This window comes from Canis lupus, chromosome 16, assembly GCF_048164855.1.
Source record: "Canis lupus baileyi chromosome 16, mCanLup2.hap1, whole genome shotgun sequence".
Classification (NCBI taxonomy): Eukaryota; Metazoa; Chordata; class Mammalia; order Carnivora; family Canidae; genus Canis; species Canis lupus.
Window position 1 is genome coordinate 17,137,203 of NC_132853.1, and position 24,904 is coordinate 17,162,106.

General features: G+C 37.5%; 1 protein-coding gene across 8 annotated transcripts in view; it reads right to left on the reverse strand.

Moving 5' to 3' along the window:
• Positions 1-24,904, reverse strand: part of EFCAB5 (EF-hand calcium binding domain 5) — a 177,895-nt gene that overhangs the window by 142,582 nt on the left and 10,409 nt on the right. For 4 of the 8 annotated variants that reach the window (XM_072779181.1, XM_072779183.1, XM_072779184.1 and 1 more), the window contains exons 2-5: positions 16,195-16,249; positions 12,267-12,316; positions 11,475-11,537; positions 10,649-10,733 (exon numbers count right to left, since the gene is read on the reverse strand). In XM_072779181.1, coding sequence (XP_072635282.1) covers positions 10,649-10,733; positions 11,475-11,537; positions 12,267-12,316; positions 16,195-16,249 — 253 coding nt within the window. The remainder of the gene's footprint in view (positions 1-10,648; positions 10,734-11,474; positions 11,538-12,266; positions 12,317-16,194; positions 16,250-24,904) is intronic. The other 4 variants (XM_072779188.1, XM_072779187.1, XM_072779185.1 and 1 more) reach the window with 3 other exon arrangements.

Here is a 24,904-nt window from a genome sequence, read left to right on the forward strand (position 1 = left end):
TGCAAGGAGCCGGATGTGGGACTCGATCCCCAGACTCCAGGAATACGCCCTGCGCGGAAGCCTGGCACCAAACCGCGGAGCCACCCAGGGATCCCCCACCTCTTGTTTTAAATGTAGGACTTCCAATTGGACTATTCTGTTCCATTTGCTTCTCTATACTGATGTCATTATCATGCCATCCTAATTTTTGTAACTCTGTTACAAATCTTGATATTTGGTGGTATAAATCCTTCCACGTTGTTGTTCCTCAAGATTTCCTTGACTTTTTTGGGTCCTCTGCATTTCCACATACATTTTAGAATCAACATGTCAATGTATACACATACAGACACATATATAGAGAGCCCTGAGAAATTTTGATTAGAATTACATTGAATCTAGAGATCAATTGAGGGAGAACTACTGTCTTAACAATATATATTAAGTCTTGTAATTCATGACATGAGTAAGGTATATATTTCATTTATTTAAGACAGCTTTAATTTCTCTTGGCAAAGCTTTGTAATTTCAGAATAGAAGTTTTGCTCATTTTTGGCTAGATTTATTTCTAGATATTTAATGTTTTTGATGTTATTAAAATGGTATTAAAATTTTTTATTTTCTAATTATTTCTTGCTAATATGTAGAAATATAATTGTTTTTGTGGGTTTTGTTTTATTTCTTAAAGCCTTTACTTTGAAACATGATGGAAAAATCTTACAGCTACACACAGAAAAGTAAGACATGATCACAGTTGAAAGTGAAGACAATATAACCAGAGAGGTTTAATGCCTGTCAGCAAATGTTTAAGCTAAAGTTCTGAGTGTGACAAGCAGGGCTGAAAGCAATGGTAATTAGTGTTCTTCTCCTTCTTCTTCAAGAGAATCCACATCAACTGCCTCATAATCTTTCTCAAGGCCAGCTATGTCCTCATGGGTTTCAGAAAACTCTCCTTCCTCCATCCTTTCACCCACATACCAGTGAATGAAGGCATGCTTGGCATATATTAGGTCAATCTTATGGTCCAGGTGGGCTCAGGCTTCAGCAATGGCTGTGGTGTTGCTCAGTATGCACACAGCTCACTATACTTTGGCCAGGTCTCCACCAGGTACCACAGTAGGAGGCTAGAATTATGCCAATGGGGCACCAGTCCACAAACTGGATGCTGCAATTGGTCTTGATGGTGGCAATTGGCAGCATTGACATCTTGGGAAATCACAGGCAGCAAGCCATGTGTTTTTTTTTATGACAAGGGTCATATTTCACCATCTGGCTGCCTGGCTCAAAGCATCCAATGGTGATCTGTGCTACAGAAAGCTATTCATGGTAGGCTTTCTCAGCAGAAATGACAGGGGCATATGTGGCTAGAGGGATGTGGGTGCAGGGATTGGGTACCAGGTTGGTCTGGAATTCTGTCAGATCAACATTCAGGGTTCCATCAATCTGGGGGAAGCAGTGAGGGAAGACACAATCTGGCTAATAAGGTGGTTAAGGTTAATGTAGTTTAGGCATTCAATATCAAGGCTGCTTCTTCTTCTTTTAGGAGAGAATCAGTGAGCGCATATGCATGTGCGTGTTTAGGGGGGCAGAAGGAGAGAAACTTTCAAGCAGACTCCTTGGTGAGGGCAGAGCCAGATGCGGGGCTTGATCCCACAACCCATGAGATCATGACCTGAGGTGAAATCAAGAGTTGAACGCGTAACCAACTGAGCCACCCAGGTGCCTCAATATCGAGGTTTCTGCAACAGATGTCATAGATGGCCTTGTTGTCTACCATGAAGACACAGTCAAAGTGCTCTAGGGTGGTGTTGGTAGTAAGGACAGTTGTAGGGCTCAATTACAACAATTGTGGAAACTTGAAGGGCTAGGTAAATGGAGAACTCCAGCTTAGAATTCTTGCCATAACTGACAGAGAGATGTTCCATCAGTATGGAGTTTGGAGGTGAACCCAGAACCAGACCTGTGCACTGGTGAGCCAGTTTCTGAATTCAGTCCAAGACAGGGCCAATGATCTCCCTGCCGATGGTGTAGTGCCTTGGGGAAACAACTTCTTTGCCTGTGGTGAGGCGCTCAGGGTAAAAGAGCTGGTGGTAGGTGCCAGTGTAGACGTCATCAATGACTGTAGGTTCCAGATCTACAAACACTGCCCTGGGCACATGCTTGCCAGCACCCATCTCACTGAAGATGTTGAAGAAATAATCTCCTTCCTCAATGGTCTTGTCACTCAGTATCTGGCCATCAGGCTGGATGCCATGTTCCAGGCAACAGAGTCCCCAGCATGCATTGCCAATCTGGACACCAGCCTGGGCAACATGGATGAAGATGTACTTATGCATGATGGCTCCAGGTAGCAGGCACAGGTGACAGGAGCAGTCATAGGGTCCCAGTTACCATCCCTCACAAGCTAAGAGTTGAGGTAAGTAATGCATGAAAGTTATTTTTTGTATACTGACTTTGTATGCAGAAACCTTGCTAAATTTATATCGATTACTTTATTCAATTATGTTATCAGAAAAAAAAGAGACATTTCTATCTTATTCTTACTAATTTTTATAACTTTTATTTCCTTTATTTGTGTTCTTGCACTGGCTAAAACCATGTATTTTTTTAGGAGGAATGATCTGTTTTTAACACACCTTTAGAAATTAAGACACATTAATGCAGGGACTCTGTCTCCCAGAGGTTAGAACAGTGTCAGAAAACATAGTAAGAACTCAATTACTTGATAAATGAATAAATGTTGTGTTAAAAAATATTATGGACATTGGAATCACAGATACCAGGGTTCAAATTCCATCTCTAATCTTTCCTAGCCCAGTAATTTAGAACAAGTTACCCAGTTTAGACTCAGTTTCTACCTCTGTAAAATGGAAACAATAATCATACTTTACAAAAAAAATAATAATCATACTTTACAAGATAGTCATGAGAAAATTATATATGTGTATATATGAAATTATATACTCTAAAACATCTATAGTTATTTTTTAAAGATTTTTATTTATTTATTCATGAGGGACACAGCGAGAGAGAGAGAGGCAGAGACACAGGCTGAGGGAGAAGCAGGCTCCCTGCAAGGAGCCCTATGTGGGACTCGATCCTGGATCCTGGGATCACGCCCTGGGCCAAAGGCAGATGCTCAACCCCTGAGCCACCCAGGAGTCCTATAGTTATTATTTTTATTGGATGAACTCACACAGAGAGAATGTCTAGAGTGAGAAGAGGACCAGGAAAGGAATCTTACACAACATTTAAAAAATAACACACATGTTTATTAAAATCAGGGTTTTTTTGTTGTTTAAGTCAGGATGTTATTGCTGCTGCTCAAAGGTCATTGCATGACTTATAAGTCTTATGCAACATTTTTAAAGAATAGACAAAAAGAAAAGAACATGGGAATCTGAGGAGTGACTAAAGAGTTGGGAGGAAAATAGGATAGATTAGAATCATAGAAACCACAAGAAGAGTTTCAAGAAGGGTGTATTATTAAAGACCTTTTCAATTTCAAGCAATAGAAATCCATCTCATAGATATTAAATTAAAAATATAAAATATTAGTTCATATAGCTGGAAAATCCAGGAATATAACTGTTTTCAGGAATCACTGAAATCTACCTCTAGTTTCTAATTTGCTCTGTTGAATTTTTAGGCAGGTTGTCCTCAGATATTGATAAAAATGGTCAGCAGCAGCTTTAGATTTTCATAATCTTTATAATCATTGATTTTAAAAATTTGCCATTAAAATTCCAGTTTAAAAAAATCTGGTTTAAGGCTTTAATTGACTTGGTATAAATTATTTGCCAATTTCTGAACCATTCACAGCATTGAAGGGGTGGTGAATATTCTGATTGATCAAGTTTGGATCACCACCCATCCCTAGAAATAAAAGGATGAAGCCAGCCACATTTAAATCAAATGGATTCCAGAATGGGAGAAGATATTTGCAAATGACATATCAGATAAAGGGCTAATGCCCAAGATCTATAAAGAACTTATCAAACTAAACATCCAAAAAACAAATAATCCAATTAAGAAATGGGCAGAAGACATGAACAAACTTTTTTCAAAGAAGACAAATAGCCAAGAGACACATCACAACTGATAAATTATTGAACACTACATCTGAAACTAATGATCCACTATGTGTTGGCTAATTGAATTTAAATAAAAAAATAAAGCAAATGGATTAAGGACAGAAGGGTGGTTTCCCAAAGAGATGTTGGACAGACAAAAAAATATTACCATTACAGAGGAAGTGGTCAATAGTGTCAAAAATGCTGCAGAGAAATCAAATGATATAAGAAGTAGAAGGTATATTTACCATCCAGTTATTCTTCATGACCTTAGGGCAATTTCTGTGATAAGAATGGAAGGAACTAGGACTTCAGTGGTTTGAAAAGGGACTTGGAGGTGAGGTATAAACTGGAAAAGTGGACAATTATTTCAAAGAATGTGATTGTGAAGGGAAGGACTTTTCTTTACAGTATGATAGTCTTGACTATATTTAGAGAGTGAAAGGAAGGAGCCAATGTAGAGAGGAAAACAGACACTACAGGAGAGAGATTAGATGATGGTCCTTAGGATCTGAGGAGCTATGAGAGATTGAGATAAAAAATATGTAATAAACTTGGATGAGGTGTTTCCTACACTTACTGGAGGGCATTCCCTCTAATAGCCTCTATTTTTTTGTGGGATAAAATAAATATTGCTAAAACTGACAAATGGTGTGATCATAGGCTTGAATGTGCATAATAAAAGTTTGAAATAATCATTATGGAGGTGTAAGGAAGCATATCACAAACAGATAAATGAGTTTCCAAGTAACATAGAAAGTCCATCTGAGATGGAAGACCACATATTTCTGTTGGTGTTAGCACATTAAATTGTATGACTTTTTCCTAGCATAACTCTGGGTTCCCAGGACCAAGCTAACTCAGGCTCTGAACAATAAGCTATCCATTTTTAGAATATATATATTTATTATTATATATAATAATATGCATATATATTGGCTGTTGAGGTGATTGGAATAAAAAACTTAATGGGAATCTTAAAGTTTTTTTCTCACATGGCCATGGAGATGGAATATTTCAGGCCTTTTCAAATATTACCCACTAGTCAATTTGCCTCTGTGTGTTGAAAAAGATACCAGTGCCTAGCTCAACCACAATAGGATCAGGGCCATGTATTGTTAAAGTCTTTTGCTTTTGTTATTTCATGGATGCAGAAGAAAGGAAGAAATAGATATGGAAATTATTTTTATACACATTATTTTTAAGATATTGATTCATGCCTCAATAATTAATTCCTCTCAAAAATTGTACTAGTGAAATAAAAGGGCAAGGGACCAGAACCTCCATATTATAGAGCATTTAAAAAAAATCTTATTAGTAAATATTTAAGACCTATAAGTATAATGATGACATAATAGGTAGTCATGTATCTACTATTAGTTTAAAAAAGAAATTACCTAAATATTAAAGCCTCTCATACACCCCTACTTTAATAGAAACTCTATTCTGAACTTCATGCTTATCATTTCTCTGCATTTGTTTATATTGTATCAAAGCAGTATAATATTGTTCTTCTTGCTTTTAAATTTTGTAAAAATTATTTCATGCATGTGTATTCTGTGACCTTTTTAATACTTAATATTATGTTTGGAAAATTCATCTCTATTGAAAAGTGTAGCTCTAGTTCATTGATTTAAAATTTTTTTATTTTAATTCCATTTAGTTAACATACAGCATTATATTAATTTCAGGTGTACAATATAGTGATTTGACAATTCCATATATCACCCAGTGCTCATCAGGACAAGTGCATGCTTTAATCCCCATCACCTATTTCACCTACCCTCCCCACCCTTTCCTCATTTGTTTTTTTTTTTTTTCCTCATTTGTTTTGTTTCTTAAATTCCATATATGAGTGAAATCATATTGTATTTGTCTTTCTCTGATGGACTTATTTCACTTAGCATTTTACTCTAGCTCCACCCATGTTGTTGCAAATGGCAAGATTTCATTCTTTTTGATGGTGGAGTAACATTCCGTTATATATCACATCTTCTTAATCTATTCATCTATTGATGGACACTTTGGCTACTTCCGTAGTTTAGCTATTGTAAATAATGCCACAGTAAAACACTGGGGTGTGCATGTATCCCTTCAAATTAGTGTTTTTGGTTTTGTTTTGGGGGTAAATACCCAGTAGCAGACTGCTGGATCATGGGGTAGTTCTATTTTTAACAGTTTGAGGAAGCTCCATACTGTTTTCCACAGTAGCTACACCAGTTTGTATTCTCACCAACAGTACACAAGGTCCTTTTCTTGCATCCTTGCCAACACTCATTGTTTCTTGTGTTGTTGATTTTAGCCATTCTGACAGGTTGGAGGTGATATCTCATTGTAATTTTGATTTGCATTTCCGTGATGATGAATGATGTTCGTCATCTTTTCATGCGTCGACCATCTGGATGTCTTCTTTGGAGAAATGTCTGTTTATATCTTCTGCCTATTTTTTAATTGGAATATTTGGGTTTTGGATCTTGAGTTGTATTAGTTCTTTACATATTTTGGATACTAACCCTTTATTGGATATGTCATTTGTAAACATCTTCTCCTATTCTGTGGATTGCCTTTTAGTTTTGTTGATTATTTCCTTCACTGTGCAGAAGTTTTTATTTTGATGTATTCCCAATATGTATTTTTTTCTCTTGTTTTCCTTGCTTCAGGAGACATATCTAGAAAGAAGCTGCTACAGCCGATGTCAGAGAAGTTACTGCCTGTGCTCTCTTCTAAGACTTTTATGGCTTCAGCTCTCATATTTATGTCTTTCTTCCATTTTTAGTTTATTTTTGTGCATAGTGTAAGAAAGGGGTCCAGTTTCATTCTTTTGTATGTTGTTGTCGATTTTTCCCAACACCATTTTTTAAAGATATTTTTTCCCAATGGATATTCTTTCCTGTTTTGTCAAAGATTAATTGACCATATAATTGTGGGTTTATTTCTGGATTTTCTGTTTCATTGATCTATGTGTCTATAGTACCATATGCTGTTTTGCTACAACTTTGTAATATAATCTGAAGTCCAGAATATGATGCCTCTCCAGCTTTTCTTTTCTTTTTCAAGACTGCTTTGGCTATTCAGGGTTCTTTGTGGTTCCATAAAAATTTTAGGATTGTTTGTTCTAGTTCTGCAAAAAATACTATTGGTATTTTGATAGGGATTGCATTGACTATATAGATTGCTTTAGGTAATAAAGATATTTTAACAATATCTGTGCTTCCAATCCAAGAGCATGGAATGTCTTTATATTTCTTTGTGTTATCTTCAATTTCTTTAACCAGTGTTTTAAAGTTTCAGAGTACAGATCTTGCACCTCTTTGTTTAGATTTATTCCTAGGTATCTTATTATTTTTGGTTTGAACCAAAACTAGTTTTGAACAAACTAGTTTGTTCATTTGTGACTGCTTCACAGTATTTCATTATATGACTGTATTGAAATGTATTTATTCAATCTCATTTTTGGTGGGGAGCTATCCACAAATATTTTAAAATTTGTTTTATTTATTTACAATTTCCCCTAGCCTTATTGAGAATACTCTGAAGAATAATTTTAAATCCTACCTAGATAGTATCCATTTTTCTGCCCAGGAAAAAATTAAGTATTTTGATTTCCTCTTTGGCTAATTCTCTTATTCCAATATAGAGGTAGTAAAGAGGGTAGTATAGTGCTTTCCCTTTCCTCTCAGTTAGATCTGTCAACAAGTTAACCACATTTTTGAGGGGGAGGGGATGTTTCCACTCTGGTTCATCACAATGCACATTAATATACAATAATTTTGTTTTTGTTTTAAATAAGTGAAAAAGAGAGCAATCCTTTAAAGTCTGCGGATTCTAATGTTACTCTCTTTGCTTTTACCCTCTCCAGCATAAACCAAAGAGGATCCCCTCCTGCTTTAAAGGTAGTGTTACAGATGTATAGCAACTTAATATCTACCCATCTGCCATGGCTCATATGTGCATTCACACATGAACTATGACATTCTCTATCTTGTTGCAGACTGCTAGTGCTTCTCTAGTGTGCTTGGCTAAGCATAATCCTAGTGTTTGCACTGAAATGCAGAGTGGAAGAGATATGTATTTGGTTACAACTCCAGTCAAACATTTCTCTCATAGAGCCGTAAGACCAAGAAAAGAAAAGTAGGCACAGCAATAGTGGGGTTAATAAATTAGAATTCTAAGCAAGCCTATGTGGAGCTGTTTTTTGAGTGACCTCTGAGTTCAAGGATCAAAAATTACAGCACTGCCCAAGGGCAAATTAATTCTGAGGTCCTGTTGAATATAGTTCAAACAGGTACTGGGTTTTTGAGCAGGTCTATGCATGGGCATTCCTAAATCTTTTATAGATTGATTGATTCATTTACACATTCACTCAATAATGCCTCATTTTGTGGCAGGCATATGCTAAGCACTGAAATTCTTTTTCAGGATTACCTTCCTAAACTCTTCATAGCATTAAAAGCCTTTCAAATTCTTCCCCAACATGTATACCTTCACCCTTGTATTAATCCATCTTCTAACATTCAAAGACTTATTTGGGCATTAATGCTTTCAACTAAATAAGTAGGAACACAAAAGAATTCTGTATTCATATTTTGAAAGGTCCAGCCTTAGAAATGACTTTCATAATTTCTTGCACTTAGTACATGGCCTTGGTACAACCCTATTTAAGGACATATATAGGAATGAATTATTATCCACATTATAACAAGCTTTAGCAGATTCTTTCTTCACAAGAGGGCTTATAACATTAGTGGGATTGGCTGCAGATTAAACTGGTGCAAATTGACCCAGCAGGGCTACTCAACTAAATGTGTGATGTTCTTAAATACAGGCCCTGTCTGAAACTCAGCTGGCTTGATTCTTAACATTTGTACATAAGGCAGAATTACTATACAGAAAGAAGGAGGAAAAGAAGCACTATTAAATACTGTTGGAATTAAGATTCAATAGCTTTAGGAAAATGCATTTTCCTACAAAACTTTGTTAATAATAGGGCTATGAAATAAGAATAGAATTGAGCAAACATATTTTCTTTTTTTAATATTTTATTTTTGAGTAATTTCTATACCCAACATGGGGCTCAAACTTAAAACCCTGAGATCAAGAGTTGCATGCTCTACCAACTGAGCCAGCCAGGCACCCTGAGCAAACATATTTTCAAAAAACGACATCTCAAAATGTAAGTTAAGCTCATACCTTGAAAAGTATAATAACTAGGGTAAAGAAATGAACTTAAACACAATATTTTCTTTGCAAAGATACGTATTTGAGTGCATTCTGAGAGCTGTCTGACAAGATAACATCATTTTAATTTTGACAAGTATATAAGAAGAATAAAGACACTTCCTTTGATATATTGAAACTGCATTAAAAGTTCCTATTACCACTTCTTGTACATACATAGGCAGACACATGCATGTGCACACACATGTTTACAAAGGGAGATTTAAAATATTAGGCTTCATAGTGACTGGCTACTAGATAAATAAATACATTGCATTGCAACTGATTTGCAATAAGCAACTGCAATTTTTCAGCATATATCATATACTGGGATGAAAAAACTCAAACAAAACACACTTCCTACTATCATACTTTGAAAAACAATAACAGAAATGGAAAGTACAAGAACAGGAAATACCACAAACTCTTGATTGATTAGTTTTCTAGAGAGGCAATAAATTATATGATGGAATACAAGTGTGAAGTTTTGCACATGCAAATTTGGTCACAAACCGATTAAAATGAAAATCAATTTAAATTTATAACAATTCTGTTTGGCATGTTTAAAATGAAAGAATCCACTTAAAAACCTGGCTGAAGGACACCTGGCTGGCTTAGTCAGAAGAACATGCAACTCTTGATCTCACCCACCTTGGGTGTTGATTACTAAAAATAAATAAACTAACTTAAAAAAAAAAACCTGGCTGAAATGATTAGGGTAAAGGTAAAGTAGATGTAGTGGTAACAGTGATGGAGGGTGGGAGTGAAGAAGAAGTAAAATCAAGAAACTGGGATGGGGGGAGGGGCAGGTGACAAGGGACTTTCCAAGAAACTTTTTAAAACTTAGTGAAGCTACAAAAATATTACAAAAATTTTTTAATATTACAAATTTACAATAGAAACAGAATAAGTGTTGGAAAGTTTGGTTCTTAAAGTGCATATTATATGTTAATAATAAAAAAGAGTAAATAATTGTTTTTAAGTGGTTTAAGAGACAGAAAGCCCTTTGGAGAAAAGCAAGCACCTAAAAGTTTTAAGTAGCATCTATAGTGATGCCTGTAGTCTCAGTGGGTTGAGCGTCTGTCTTCTGCTCAGGTGGTGATCCTAGGCTCATGGGTTCAAGTCCCACATCTGGCTTCCTTGTGGGGATCCTGCTTCTCCCTCTGCCTTTGTCTCTGCCTCTCTCCTTCTGTGTCTCTCATGAATAAATAAATAAAATCTTAAAAAAAAGATGGTGAAGGGAATAGATTTTAAACTATTTCCCAAATTGTATTTAAATTACCCCTGGGAGTATATCTTTTTAAAGGCAAACTCTTAAAGGACTGCATCCCCAGTGAAAATATAATTGTTTTAAATTCCATTGTAGGTTAGCTCTCTACCTTGGGATTTGATTTCATCTGCTTCTGTTTCGGCCACATTGCTGCTGGTGTCTAATGCAGAACTGCCTGGTACACCCTGTGAACTCTGAAAGGAGAAAAGAAACCTCAGTTTTAAAATGAGTTACTTTTCCTCAAAGTTGCATCAACTTTCCCAGTTAAAGAATCCCAGTTTGGGATCCCAAACTGCTGCGCCACCCAGGGATCCCTGCTTCCCCTTTTTTATAGAATGTTCCTCCTCATTAAAGTCTTGTATTTAAACAAACACAGGGATCCCTGGGTGGCGCAGCGGTTTAGCGCCTGCCTCTGGCCCAGGGCGTGATCCTGGAGACCCGGGATCGAATCCCACGTCAGGCTCCTGGTGCATGGAGCCTGCTTCTCCCTCTGCCTATGTCTCTGCCTCTCTCTCTCTCTCTCAATCTCTCTCTCTCTGTGTGACTATCATAAATAAATAAAAAAAATTAAAAAAAATAAACAAACACAAAGTTAGTTAAATTATTAACATGGGAATTATATTTTCAGAACAAATAGTGAAGTTACCCTAAAAACTGATGATTATTGTACTCAGGGTAATAGTTCTCATTTTAGAAAGCAATCTTTATATACCTATAATTTATAATAGCTTTTCACAAATAATTTACTTGTCCATGGAAACTTCCTGCAACTGACTCAAATGAGTCAGCTTATTAACATGAACTTGCTCTTTTCCATTTGCCATTTTGTCTATCTTTTTGAATACCCACATATTTTCTTTTCCTTCTTCATAAGAAAATTAATTTGTCCAGCTGACTCTCCAACACTAACATCTGATTATTCATGAAAACTCTACCTCAGTAGGTTCTTTCACTTCAGTTTCTTCGGGTTTGTTTTCTTTGTCTTCTTTTCCATTTTCCTGAAATGGAAACAGTGTTAGTAACTGGTATACAAAAGAAGCTAAAGATAAAACTAACATACTCTAGTATAGTAAGCTTTTATGTAAAAAAATTTTACATAATGGGCAAACATCATACCAAATAAAATCACACAAAGTAGCTGTATTAAATTAAAACAGTAATAGACTTGTTATAAATGCCAACCAGCTAGAAGCAGATTACAGTGACCCAATTATTATTTGATACCCTCCTCATCCCTCCCTTTATTTTTTTTTTAAGATTTTATTTATGTATTCATGAGAGACACAGAAAGAGAGGCAGAGACATAGGCAGAGAGAGAAGCAGGTTCCCTGCAAAGAGCCCCATGGGGGACTTGATCCCAGACCCCATGATCATGCCCTGAGCCAAAGGTGGATGCTCAACCGCTGAGCCACCCAGGCGTCTCCCCACCCCTTTTTCTTAAGTAGACTCCACACCCAGCATGGAACCCAATGTGGGACTTGAAATTCATGACCCTGAGAGCAAATCAGAGCTGAGATCAAGAGTTGGCTGCTTAACCAACTGGGCCACCCAGGCACCCCAACCCCTTTTTTTCCAGCACTTTTATCATAACCTGATGCACAATACTGCAACTAAAAAGAAAAACAATTAAATAATAAAATATGATACCACATCTCAATTTTCTCAAGAATGTTGCATCTCAAATTCTCTCATAGTTAAGTAGTTAGAAACCTATGTAGGCTGGATACCTGAGCAGGTTTAGGTTCCTCTTGAAATGCTGACTCACTCATCTGGGCCACTAAAAGGTATCATAAAATGGTAGGGAAAAGTATTACCAGACCAATATTAATAACAAAAAGAGAAAGTATTAATAAATAACAAAAAGTACTGTGGAAGGCTGAAATCACCCCCAACCCCCACTGCATCCCATGATTCTATTGAATGGTAAGTTCTCAACTGCTAAACTTTTCAAACTGTACTACTGTTAATGCTGTTGTTACTGACCAAAACTAGATTAGTGCAAGGCTAATGACAAGAAAACTCAACCATTAATAATCACCACTATTATCATTAAAAAAAGAAACACACACACAAAATGGCAACAGTAATGCAAGTGAATTTTTTAAGACATTATTATTATCATTAATTTTTGAAATAATGATTCAGATGAGATGAAGTGAAACTTTGATGGTTACTCAGTTCATGTGAGAATGACAATACAGACATTAGAGTAATAATCTCACTAAGTATTTTTTTGAATGAGGAGTTCTGAGAGGAATGTGATTTATTTATATTAAGGAATGAAAGTGGATAATTATCAGATCTCTACTTCACTGCAAATGACCAGATTCAGTCACAAATTATCAAAATCATTGCTGTGTCAAAAATCATTTAAGAATTTGTGTATATTTAGGCTAGGTGCTATGTAGAAAGGAGATTTTATATACTTGGCCTCTGCTTCTAGGGGTAGCTACAATGCAGGGACGATTTAATTTGAAATGGTGTCTTTATAATGTGCTAGAGTGTTTACATTTCTTTTTATCAACACAGCACATGTTCTAGTTGAAGAAACCAAAATTACTGCCTTTGGAGACAACAGATTCCAACCTTTTAGAATAGCTGCTTCAAAGCATTTTTGAAGTTCTTAAATAATAAATATAAAATAGATTTCTTTGTTAGGTCCCAATAGACTGCTTTCTCTGCTTACAGTGTCCATCTCCTGAAATTACTAAGAAGTTCCTTTCCATTTCTTTTTAAAACAGTTTGTTTGGATCCACCCAGATAAATTCAATACAATAAACCTTTATGGGTGCCTTCTATATGCAAAAAGACATTGGAGTTGTGAAGATGAGTAAGACTTGTGCTCAGGGAGACAGGAAAACTTCCTTTGAAGAGTTCCTAGTTTAGCGATGGAAAAAGGGATAAAAAAATGCAATTCAATCTGCAAAGTGCAAAAGAAGAGGTGCATATAAAATGCTAAGAACACAAAGGGTTAAGCAATTACTTTTCCCAGGGAGATCAGGGAAGTTTTCATAGAATTACAGATTTTTAAACTGGATTTTAACAGACTAATAAGACATTTTTGTGTAAAGAAGAGGGGAAGAGTATTTGAAGGAAAAGGAACAATACATGCGAGGGTATGAAAGTTAAAAAAGGAAGCACTCATGTAGCAGAGCACAGTTATATAAAACAAAATTGCAGATGTGGCTGAAAAAGTCACTTTTCAATCTGTAAAAGTTATTCATGCTGAATCAAGGAGTTTGGACTTTATGCTTTTAAGCATAGAATAGATATGATCAGATTGGTGTTTTTAAAAAGTTACCTCCACCAGCAAAGACTGGAATTATGAAGGACAGGGGGAAGAAAGAATGAAGGTAAATTTTCCACCTGAAATGTTGCACTTGCGGTAAATGGCCCTCATCAGTCTAGGTTCTGCCTGACATTGCCAATCCCCAAACCATATCGCTTCAGATTCACTTTTTGCAGTGCATGCAGATGGTTTTAGACTGTAAGCACCTGGAATTCTGTCTGAGGGTTTCCTGCCAGTTCAAATGTGGGGATAGGCAAGAAGCGCTTGAGAGCTGGTATCTAATAAGAGAAGCCCTCGGCCAGGGATGGATAGGGAGTTGTATAATGGTCCCATGGGTAGAACATTTCTGTCTCCCAGAGTTCCTCAATGGAATAAAGCTTCAGTTGCCTGAATTGCAACCTGCCCAATAATACAGGCTTCCTTCACTTTCCTGTAATACTTCTCTATTCCCTTACCATTGTTTCCTGGAACCACCTCCCAAATGAACTTGCACTCAACTCTTTGTATCAGTCTACTCAGAGGGAACATAAACTAAAACAGATAATGATGATCAGGATTGAGGGGAAAATTGGATCTAAAGAGTGAAAGAGAAATAGTTAAGGTTCGCGGAGTGGTTTTTTTTTTTTTTTTTTCATATTTACAAGGCTAAATGGATGATGATGCCATGAAATGAAATAAGGAAAGGGGAGAAAACAGGTTGAAGGAAGGATAAGAGTTTGAGTTTGGAGATGCTAACACATTTAGGTATCTGCCCAGTGGTCTATAGAAATTTCCAGTAAGAATCTTAATGACACTGAAATATATTATGGTGCATTGGTAGGAAGTTATGCATAATCAAGTCCATCGGGAAATGACAGAAGTATTACCTAGTCTGAATAGTACTAACTTGCTTTTGAATTACTCAAAGTTCATAACATTCTACATACCTCATCCTCCCATCCGTGAGATTATACAGTCATTTTATGTAGATTGCCAGCTATGAGACAGAGTTTTTGTGAATCTGGTAAGGGCCCTTTATATGCATTCCCAGTAGATTTATAAATTGGTGAATTGCAGCATTTGGCATCTTGATTGACAAGACTGTCAGTCATATATGAAAGGACAGCCAGTTAACCTTGAGGAAAGGGTTTCTAGGTAGAAGGCAGAAATTATACACAATTCTGATTTGTCAGACTAATAGAAGATAAGAGATGTCAATTAGCTGGATTTCATGAGTTTTAAACCCCTGGGTACTGACAGAAGGATACATTTGCGGATGGATGCTGGTAGGAGCTTACCCAATAAGAGTATCTTCTAGGAGAGGGGAAAAAAAGTTAAAGATAAACCCTTGCTGATGAACACTTAGAGGTAAGGCTAGGAAAGAAAATCCAGGGTAAGACAGAGATAACTGCTGAGAATGGCAAGAGATTCCTGCAGCTATTCACCTGCATGCTGCTGGCCTAACTCCCAATATCAGCCTCTACTACTGTGCATATGCCACAGCAAGTTGTTCCAGCAGCCCCACAGGAAAAGCCAAAGTCTGTACAGTTGTACAGACTTTGCTGGGCCTGGGTTGACCCTAACCCGACATTGGTCTACATAGTCCCACTCACTATAGTTAACCTTATAGTTGTGCACCTGTAAGACAGTAGCCCCAATTCCCATCACTGGCCAACCCTGCCAAACATGTGCCTATAGCTAGCCCCTATAGTCACACATGTACACATTGACAGCCAGAGCCACTGCAGCTGCCTATGTGCCTGCAGTTGGCCCCAGACTCTGCTGGGGGCCCTAGATTTCACCACTGCACATCTGTATGGTCTCTGCAGCCAGCCTCAACTGGCCCCACAGCCAAGTGTGTGCATACCACTGGCTATGGCCACCATCACTGTCTGGCATGGTACCTAGCCAGTAGACAGGAGGTTCTGTTAAAGAATCCACCAGGGGCACCCTGGTGGCTCAGTTGGTTAAGTGTTTGACTCTTGATTTTGGCTCAGGTCCTGATCTCAGTGTCCTGGGATAGACCCGTTACAGGCTCTGTGCTCAGCAGGGAGACGGCTTTAGGATTCTTTCCCTCTCCTTCTGCCCCTCCCTCTCTCCCTCACATGCTCTCCCTCTCTAAAAGAAAACAAATAAATCTTTTTTTTTTTTTTAAAGGACCCAACAGTCCTTCCAGCCATTGTGCACTGCCTGCAACTCTCACCAAGGATCATGCAGTTCTTGATGTCATGGACCACAGCTTCCTGAGCCAATGACACACCATGCCACCTCCACCCATCTCCATCTACAGGCACTACATGCCCTCACACTTGGCATCCTGTAGTACTAGACCAAGGGTCACAGCATGTTCCAGCATGCTCCCAACCCAGGTAAAGGTATTTCCTTACCAAAGTCATTCCATAAAGTCTGGAAGAGGTGACTCTTCTTCAAATGCACAAACACCTACAAAAGTGACAGAGATCACAAAGAATCAAGGAAACATGATACCACTAAAGGAACACAGTAAATTTCCAGTAATGGACCCCAAAGAAGTAGAGACTCATAAATTACCTAACAAAGAATTCAAAATAATTGTTTTAAAGATGTTCAGAATGCTACAAGAGAACACAGATAAACAGTTTGATGAAATAAACAATAAAATAATGAAAAGATAAGTTCCTGAGGTGCCTGGATGGCTCAGTTAAGTATCTGTTTTTCGCTCAGGTCCTGATCTCAGGGTCCTGGGTTTGAGCCTCGTATTGGGTTCCCTGCTCAGCGGGGACCCTGCTTCTCCCTCTCCTTTTGCCCCTCCCTCTGCTTGTGCACTCTGTCAAATAAATAAATAAAATCTTTTTAAAATGATAAGGTCTACAAAGAGAAAACATAAAAAAGAACACCAGAAATTTTAGAACTGGAGAATACAAGGACTGAAATGAAGAATTCAATAAAGAGCTTCACTAGCAGATTAGACCAAGCAGAGGATTCAGTGAATCTGAACACAGATTTACTATTATTATTATTGAAGTATAGTTGACATACAATGTTACATTAGTTTCAGGTATAAAACATAGTGATTTGACAAGTCTATATATTATGCTATGCTCGCCACACATGTAGCTATCATCTGTCACCATACAATGCTATTATAATACCATTGACTATATTCCCTATGCTGTACTTCTTATCCCTGTGACTTATTCATTCTATAGTTGGAAGCCTGTATCTCCCACTCCCCTCACCCATTTGGCCCATTCCTCAAATCCCTCTCCTGTGACAGTCATCTCTTTGTTCTCTGTATTTATCAGATTGTTTTTGCTTTCTGTTTATTTGTTTTGGTTTTTTAGATTCCACATATAAGTAAAATCATATGGTATGACTTACTTAGCACACCCTCTAAGTCCATCCATCTTGTCATAAATGACAAGATCTCATTCTTTTTTTACAACTGAGTAATATTCCATTGTGTGTGTGTGACATCTTTTTTTCTTAAGGTTTTATTTATTCATTAGACACAGAAAGAGCACAAGCAGGGTGAGCAGCAGGCAGAGGGAGAGGGAGAAGCAGACTCCCCACTGACAGGGAGCCTGATGCGGTGCTCAATCCCAGGACCCTGGGATCATGACCTGAGCTGAGGGCAGACACTGAGCCACCCTGGCACTCTGACATTTTCTTTATCCATTCATCTATTGATTGACACTTGGGTCGCTTTCACATCTTGGCTATTGTAAATAATGCTGCAATAAACATAGGGGTGCATTTATCTTTTTGAATTATCGTTTTCACTTTTTTGGGGGTAAATAAATACCTAGTAGGAACACAGATCACTTGAAATGATCCAGTCAGAGAAAAACAAAGGGAAAAAAATGAAGGAGAATGAAGAAAGCCCTTGGAATTGTTGGGACACCATTAAGAGAAATAATCTATGTATTATGAGAGTCTAAAGAGAGGAAGAAATGGGCAGAAAGCTTAGTTTAAAAAGTATGTCTGAGAACTTCCCAAATCTGCAGAGATATCTGCATGTCCATGTTCAAGGAGTTCACAGGTCTGCAAACAAATTCAACCCAAAGATATCTTCCCCAGGACACATTGTAATAAAATTGTCAAAAATCAAAGACAAAGATAAATCTTGAAAGCAGCAATAGAAAAGAAGTATGTTACCTACAAGGGAACCCCATAAGACTATTGGTAGAGTTCTTAGCAGCAACCTTATAGGCCAGGAGAAAGTGGGGTGATATGTTTAAAGTAGTCAAGAATACTCTATCTGGCAAAATTCTCCTCAGAAATAAAGAAGAGACAAAGTCTTTCCCAGACAAAAAAAATGCTGAGGGAGTTCACCACTACTAGAACTGTCTTACAAAAATTTGTAAGGAATTCTTCAAGCTGGCAAAAAGGGACACCAATTAGTAACATGAAATATATGAAAACATAAAACATACTGATAAATACAACTATATAGTCAAATTCAGAATATTTCAATACCGTAATGTGGTAGTATATTAATCAGTTAATTCTAGTATTAAGGTTAAAGGACAGAAGTATTAAAAATAACTATAACTACAATATTTGCTAATGGACATACAATATAAAAAGATGTAAATTGTGGCATCAAAAACAAAATAGGAGGGTAAAAAGGTAGAGTTTTTATATGTAACTGAAATTAAATTGTTAACAGCTTAAAATAATTATTGTAGTCTATGTTTCCTGGTAACCACAAAGCCAAAATCTACAGTAGATGCACAAAAGATAAAAAGAATGGCATCAAAGCATACCACTATGGAAAATTATCAATTCACAAAGGAAGGCAGTAAGAGAGGAAGAAAGCAACAAAGGAACTATGAAACACCAGAAAACAATGAACAAGATGATATTATTAAGTTCTTCTCTATTGATAATTACTCTAAATGTATATGGATTAAGTTCCCCATCAAGGGGTACCTGGGTGGCCCAATGGTTGAGCATCTGCCTTCCGCTCAGGTTGTAATCCTGGGGTCCTGGGATTGAGTCCTACATCAGGCTCCTGCAGGGAGCCTGCTTCTCCCTCTGCCTATGTCTCTGCCTCTCTGTGTCTCTCATGAATAAATAAATAACCTTAAAAAAAAAAAAAGCTCCCCATTAAAATGCATAGAGTGGCTGAATGGATGAAGAATGGATGAAAAATGGATGGGGCAGTTGCCTTACTAGGAGATGCCCATTTTCCTCAAGACTCACCATAACCACCTCTTACTTCTAGGAGATTCATAACTACAATCAGATGTTAAAATGCTCCAGCAGTGCAAATACAAAGTCTGGCCAGGAAGAAATAGTTTTTATAGCATAAGATTTTATGATTTGCATAGACAGTGGCAGAAACCCAAGGAATGTGTGTGAGAGTATATTATAAGGAAATTAAAGAAAGAAGCACAGAATATAATGCTGAGTTGTTAGAATTTATTAATATGGGTACACTTATCAGAAATTAAGGATTTAATGTTTTAGCATCTACAGCTGGAAGTGACACTAATCATTTATTTGGTAAATTCACTGAAACTTGGACTCTTTAGTAGCATGTGCTTAAACTGAGATACTGGAACTTCCTTGGCATAATGTAAGAAGAAATACCAAGGCTTAGGGAAATAGGAATATTGGAGTAGATTTAATTGCATATTGACTTGCACATCCACTCCCCCCAAGTACATCCTCTAAGAGAATTCTGTCTAAGGGACAACACTTTACTAAAGCATTGAAAAGTATATTAGTGATGGGAGTATTTATATTCTTGAAAAGCTCTATAGTGGCTTTCTTCTATAGGCATATGGAATGACCCATTTCAGGATAGTAGAGGCCAAATATTAGTGTTTAACTACCTACCTAACTACCTAAGTAGACACATTTACCATAAAGAGCAGTGGAAATACAGTGGTAATCAGATGTTTTTTTTGACTCTCAGCAATCTGTGTGGTTAAAGGACTGGTGTTTCTAGGAATAAAAGAGATGGCCAGCCTACTGAAATGTTGGTCATCTACCTATGGTATAAAAAAATCCATATATGGTGACCAAAAATATGACTCTAGTAACCACAGTGGAGAGTTCTGACATCTCACCAGTTTCTAGGCCTAAACCCCATAACTGAAGGCAAGGTTGGATCTACTTAAAGGAGGAAACTGCAGCACTGCCATCAGTATATAGGGAAAAATCTTCCAAATCTTCTTCACAGGATCTGTGGTCATCTCCTAAAATGACTATGTGCCAGGGAAAATAAATATTCAGGTTTTTCAGGGATTTCTAAACATTGGCACTAAGGTGATGTTCATTCCTGGGGACTCTAAATGCCACTACAATCTACCAGTTTAAGTGTGGGCTTATGGTGGACAGGTGAGAAATTGAGTCTTTTTTTTTAATGGAACAGTTTAGGACCCTTTATTTACAGTTCTCAGAAGCCTTGTTTAGGGGCTTATGAATGTAGAGGTTGCTGCTAGGCTTCCTGGTCTAGGGCTAGAAATCTCCAGCCTTCTACAGTTAAGGGGACTTGTTCAAGTGGAAGTTAGTACCTTATACTCCATAGCCAATGTTGCAGCTGACTTTAGGCTGGTGAGGATTGTAGAGCCATGAATGGGAGGGGAGGAATGTGTGGAGATATAAGAACCTGGCTGTGGTGTTTCTAGAGTGGATACATAAACAACTGGTATTGCCTGTATCCTGTTTATGAAGGCATTGTATGCTAGAAAGACAAAAGCTGTTGACAACAGCACCACAAAGAAAGTAAGGAGGATGGTCTGGTGAGAACCCAGAAACTTCTGGAGGACATTTGAATTTTCACACTGATCTTTCTTCTGCATGGATTTGGAAGATTTTGCTTGCTGGGATGTTTAGCAAGTATTACTGAACTGCACATGGCACAGCATGAGGGTCTCATGAAGTATTGTTGTAATGCTGACTGACTTGGGGTGCAGGATCCTTTAAGATTAGCACCATTTATGCCAGTGGTGAAAAGCCTGAACACAGTTGAATTGGGGTATTGCTGAGGTAGGTCATAACTGAGCATTAATTTTGATGATGCATCGACCACCACCTGGTTTCCCTAAGGGAAAGAAATATGAAGAGGATTTTTGCTTTTACCAAAAAAAGGCAAAAAGTACAAAATAGCATTCAGCATTTTGCAGTGAGCCACTATACAGCAGCATACACTCTAAGCTCCTTCTCTAGGAACCACACTCAATAGCTCAGCCTTCAGCAACTGTTGCTTTGAACTATGTCTGAGCCTCTATCTGTATTTTATCTCAATGTATTTTATGTATCCATTAGCAAGATGTGTCATAAGAAATCAGAAAAGCCTAAGAGATTTGATTTTTGGGGTCTAGGAATGCTCAAAAATTTTTTCCATATATATAAATGGTAATTACTTCTTGGCATCATTCTGGTTTACAGAATGTTTCAAAAGAATGCTGTACTTTCTTCAGATAGTGGGGGAATACTGTACTTTCTTCATTTGGCTTCCAGGATAACAATATCTGAGTTTTTCTCCCACTTCCCTAGTTGTTTTTTACGTTTCTCTTGTTACTCTTCTTTTCTCAGAGTTTTTTTTTTTTTTAAGATTTTATTTATTTATTCATGAGAGACAGAGACAGAGACAGAGAGAGAGAGAGAGAGGCAGAAACACAGGCAGAGGGAGAAGCAGGCCTCATGCAGGAATCCTGACGTGGGACCCAATCCTGGATCACACCCCAGGCTGCAGGCGGCGCCAAACCACTGCGCCACCGGGGCTGGCCTTCTCAGAGTTCTTAATATTGGAGTGCTTCCAGGGCACTTATAATATGAAAGGCCAAGTTGTAGCCCTTGGGAAGTCCCCTCCCTTACATACATATATACCAGAAGAGTAAACAATTTTGCTTTCCTGGGATGGCAGAATGGGGAATTACAGAGATTAGTAACACCAACAAAGATCTGAAAGAAGCAGGAAGTGATGAAACCTATCTCATGCCAATTTAACCTGCCTGTTTGGTTTATGAAGAAGGCAGATGGATTTTGGAGAATGATCGTAAATTATTATAAAGTTAATCAGCTGATGTTTCCAGCTGCCTTCCATATGTAATATCTTTATTAGAGCAACTCAACACAATCCCTGCCACCCTGTATACAGCTATTGACCTAGCAAATGGTTATTTCTCCATACAAATTGGAGAGAACACCAGAGGCTATTGGTTTTTACTTGGCAGGGCCAACAATATAATTTCACTGTCTTGCCCCAGGGCTATCTCAGTTCTCCTGCTCTCTACCATAATGCAGTCCACAGAGATACTGAGCATCTTGACCTTCCAATCAGCATTGAGTTTGTCCAGTACATTGATGACATTATGCTTATTGGATTTGGGGAGCAGGAAGTAGTATGGTCTTTAACTGTCTTCATAAAATATGTGCAAACTAGAGGATGAAAGTTAAACTCCATTTCTAGTATCAATTTCAGTATCAGTCAAATGTTAGTTACTAAATTATTAACTCAGCACTAAACTCATCTTTTTGTATTCTTCTTTGATGCTGGAGCTGAGACTCTAAAAACCACATTTTTTTTGCCTTGCCAGTGGGTTCTGGTAAGCTCTGCTAATTGGGGGCACCAGAGGGAGACCCCAAGACTGAAGAAGGAGAAGAGAATTGTTCCTTCCTGTGTATCTCAAGACTGCTTCTTGTAATCTTTTGGTTCCTGTGTGCTTTACCTCTGCAATGCTTCTTTATCCTCCTAGCAGTAGGTCCTTTCTGTTGCAATGACTAAATCCAGTTTGTAGTTTTTCTACAGTCCTGTACATTTCATTGACTCAAAGACACCAACTCCAGCCAGACAATGTTCCTGCCTTAGAAGTCTGGGTCCAGGGCACCTGGGTGGCTCAGTGGTTGAGCGTCTGCCTTTGGCTCAGGTCGTGGTCCCAGGGTCCTGGGATCGAGTCCTGCATCAGTCTCCCCACAGGGAGCCTGCTTCTCCCTCTGCCTATGTCTCTGCCTATGTATGTCTCTCATGAAAAAATAAATAAAATCTTAAAAAAAAATTAGAAGTCTGGGTCCAATGTAGTCTCTCCTCTAAGCTCAGAAGCACCAACATCAGCTAAGCAGCATCTTCCCAGAGATCTGAGTTTTAGCTCTGTGTATGTGTGTGTGTGTGTGGGGGGGGTCACTCCTCTAAGTTTGTAAATTTTTTCCTTTGCTTCCTTTATTTTTTTCTCCAGCTCTAGATGCAGTAACAGTTGGTCCCTCTATCATACCTTAGATTTCTCTTTTTAGCTTTGCAGTCATCTACTTAACTTTATATCTAATTAACAGTTCTTGTTAAAGTATCTATTCAAATAACTAGTGTGGTTTCTATTTGTGCCCCTATCTGGGCACTGATTATTAAAGTTAGTAAAAGATTACTAAAGTTTATTAAAAATTACAACCAGGTAAAGGTAATACATGACTCAATCATACTCCACCTATTATATATTCTATCTGTATTGATTAATTTATAGCTATATCACTTTGTAACTAGTCATTTCAAATGTAAGGAATTGGGTTATTAAAAACAAAATATTTTAATAAGTTTAGCTATATAAACCATAGTCTTTTAAGTGACACACTTCATTTAGTGTGTAATAAATGAGTTATAGATGTACTGCTGCAAGATAGTTACCTATTCAGCTCTGAGTGGCCTGGAATGACTGGGGTGGTTGGTGCCTCCACATAATTCACCCCTGACCAGAAGCAATTTCTTCCAAGGATTCTCGGAGAGTAGCCCAAAGTAATAAGAGCCTTATGATCCTAGTGTCCCCCATGGTCCCACAGGAGGCAAGCACAATGAAGAACTTGCTTTATTAAAGCAGGCATTCTTTAAGAAAGAAGCAAAGCCAAGGAGTATTCCACTACCAGGGCATCACTTTCCAAAGCCAGTTGCAGTGAGTATTGCTGCTTGTCATAAGCTCAGAGCCTTGGAGCTGCTGAAAAAGTGCAGTTTCAGGTACTCAAAGGGCAGGACTCACAGCCCAAGGTGTGGCCAGGAAAGGCAGGAAGGCCTGCCAGATACTTATGAACTCAGCTCCCAATCTGCCTCTGTTCATATATATTGAATTCTTACCTTCGTATACAGCTGATGTATCCTTTTAGTTACATCCAACTTAGCTGCAGAATTTTCATTATAATAACACAGTCATACTCTGCAAATTAGAGCTTCATCATTATTTTGTAATATATACTTGATACAAAAAGTTTAAGTGGATTTTAAATCCAGTCATGTTATAAGATAATGCCACATTATATTTGCCATGGGAAAAAGTAAGAGCTATTAGAGTCACAGATAATTTATACTCGTACATTTTTAATTGTTGTGAAAATCATTTTAAATTCATCACCTAGTTACATGAATTATAGTCTCATCAATAATGACTACCAAGTGATCATTGTTAAATTGTCTTGTTCAGGAATTACATGCAGTCATTTCAATCCTAAAATTCTACATTTCTTATAAGACTGATTTAGTGGTGATAAACTCCTCTAACATTTGTTTATCTGGGAAACTCTTGATCTCATCTTAAATTCTGAATGATGACCTGAAATGTTAAAATAAATTCCTTTTTTTGTTTGTATTTATTTTTTGTTTAAAGGAAGTTCTCCTTCTTCTTTTTCCTCCTCCTCCTCTTCTTCTTCTTCTCCTTCTTTTCCTTCTCCTTCTTCTTCTTTAAGAAAGCAAGAGTGAGAGCAGGATGGGGAAAGGGCAGAGGGAGAGGAAGAGAAAGAATCCCAAGCGGCTCCATGCCCAGCAAGGAGTCCAAAGTGGGGTTTGGTCTCATAACTCAGAGACCACGACCTGAGCCGAAACCAAGATTCAGACGCTTAAACAACTGAGCCACTTAGATGCCCCTACAGGGAAGGGAAGAGTATGTTCTTTTAATGGAAAGAGAAGAACATAACTAGGAGAAAATTATGAAAAAATCTCACTGGTAAAAGCAAACATATAGTAAGGTAGTAGATTAATCACTTACAAAGCCAGTAAGGAGGTTAAAACACAAAAATAGTAAAATCAATTATATCTACAAAAATTAGTCAAGGGATACACAAAATAAAGATGTAGAATAAGATATCACATACATAAAACATGGAGAGTAAAAATGTAGTGCCTTTAGA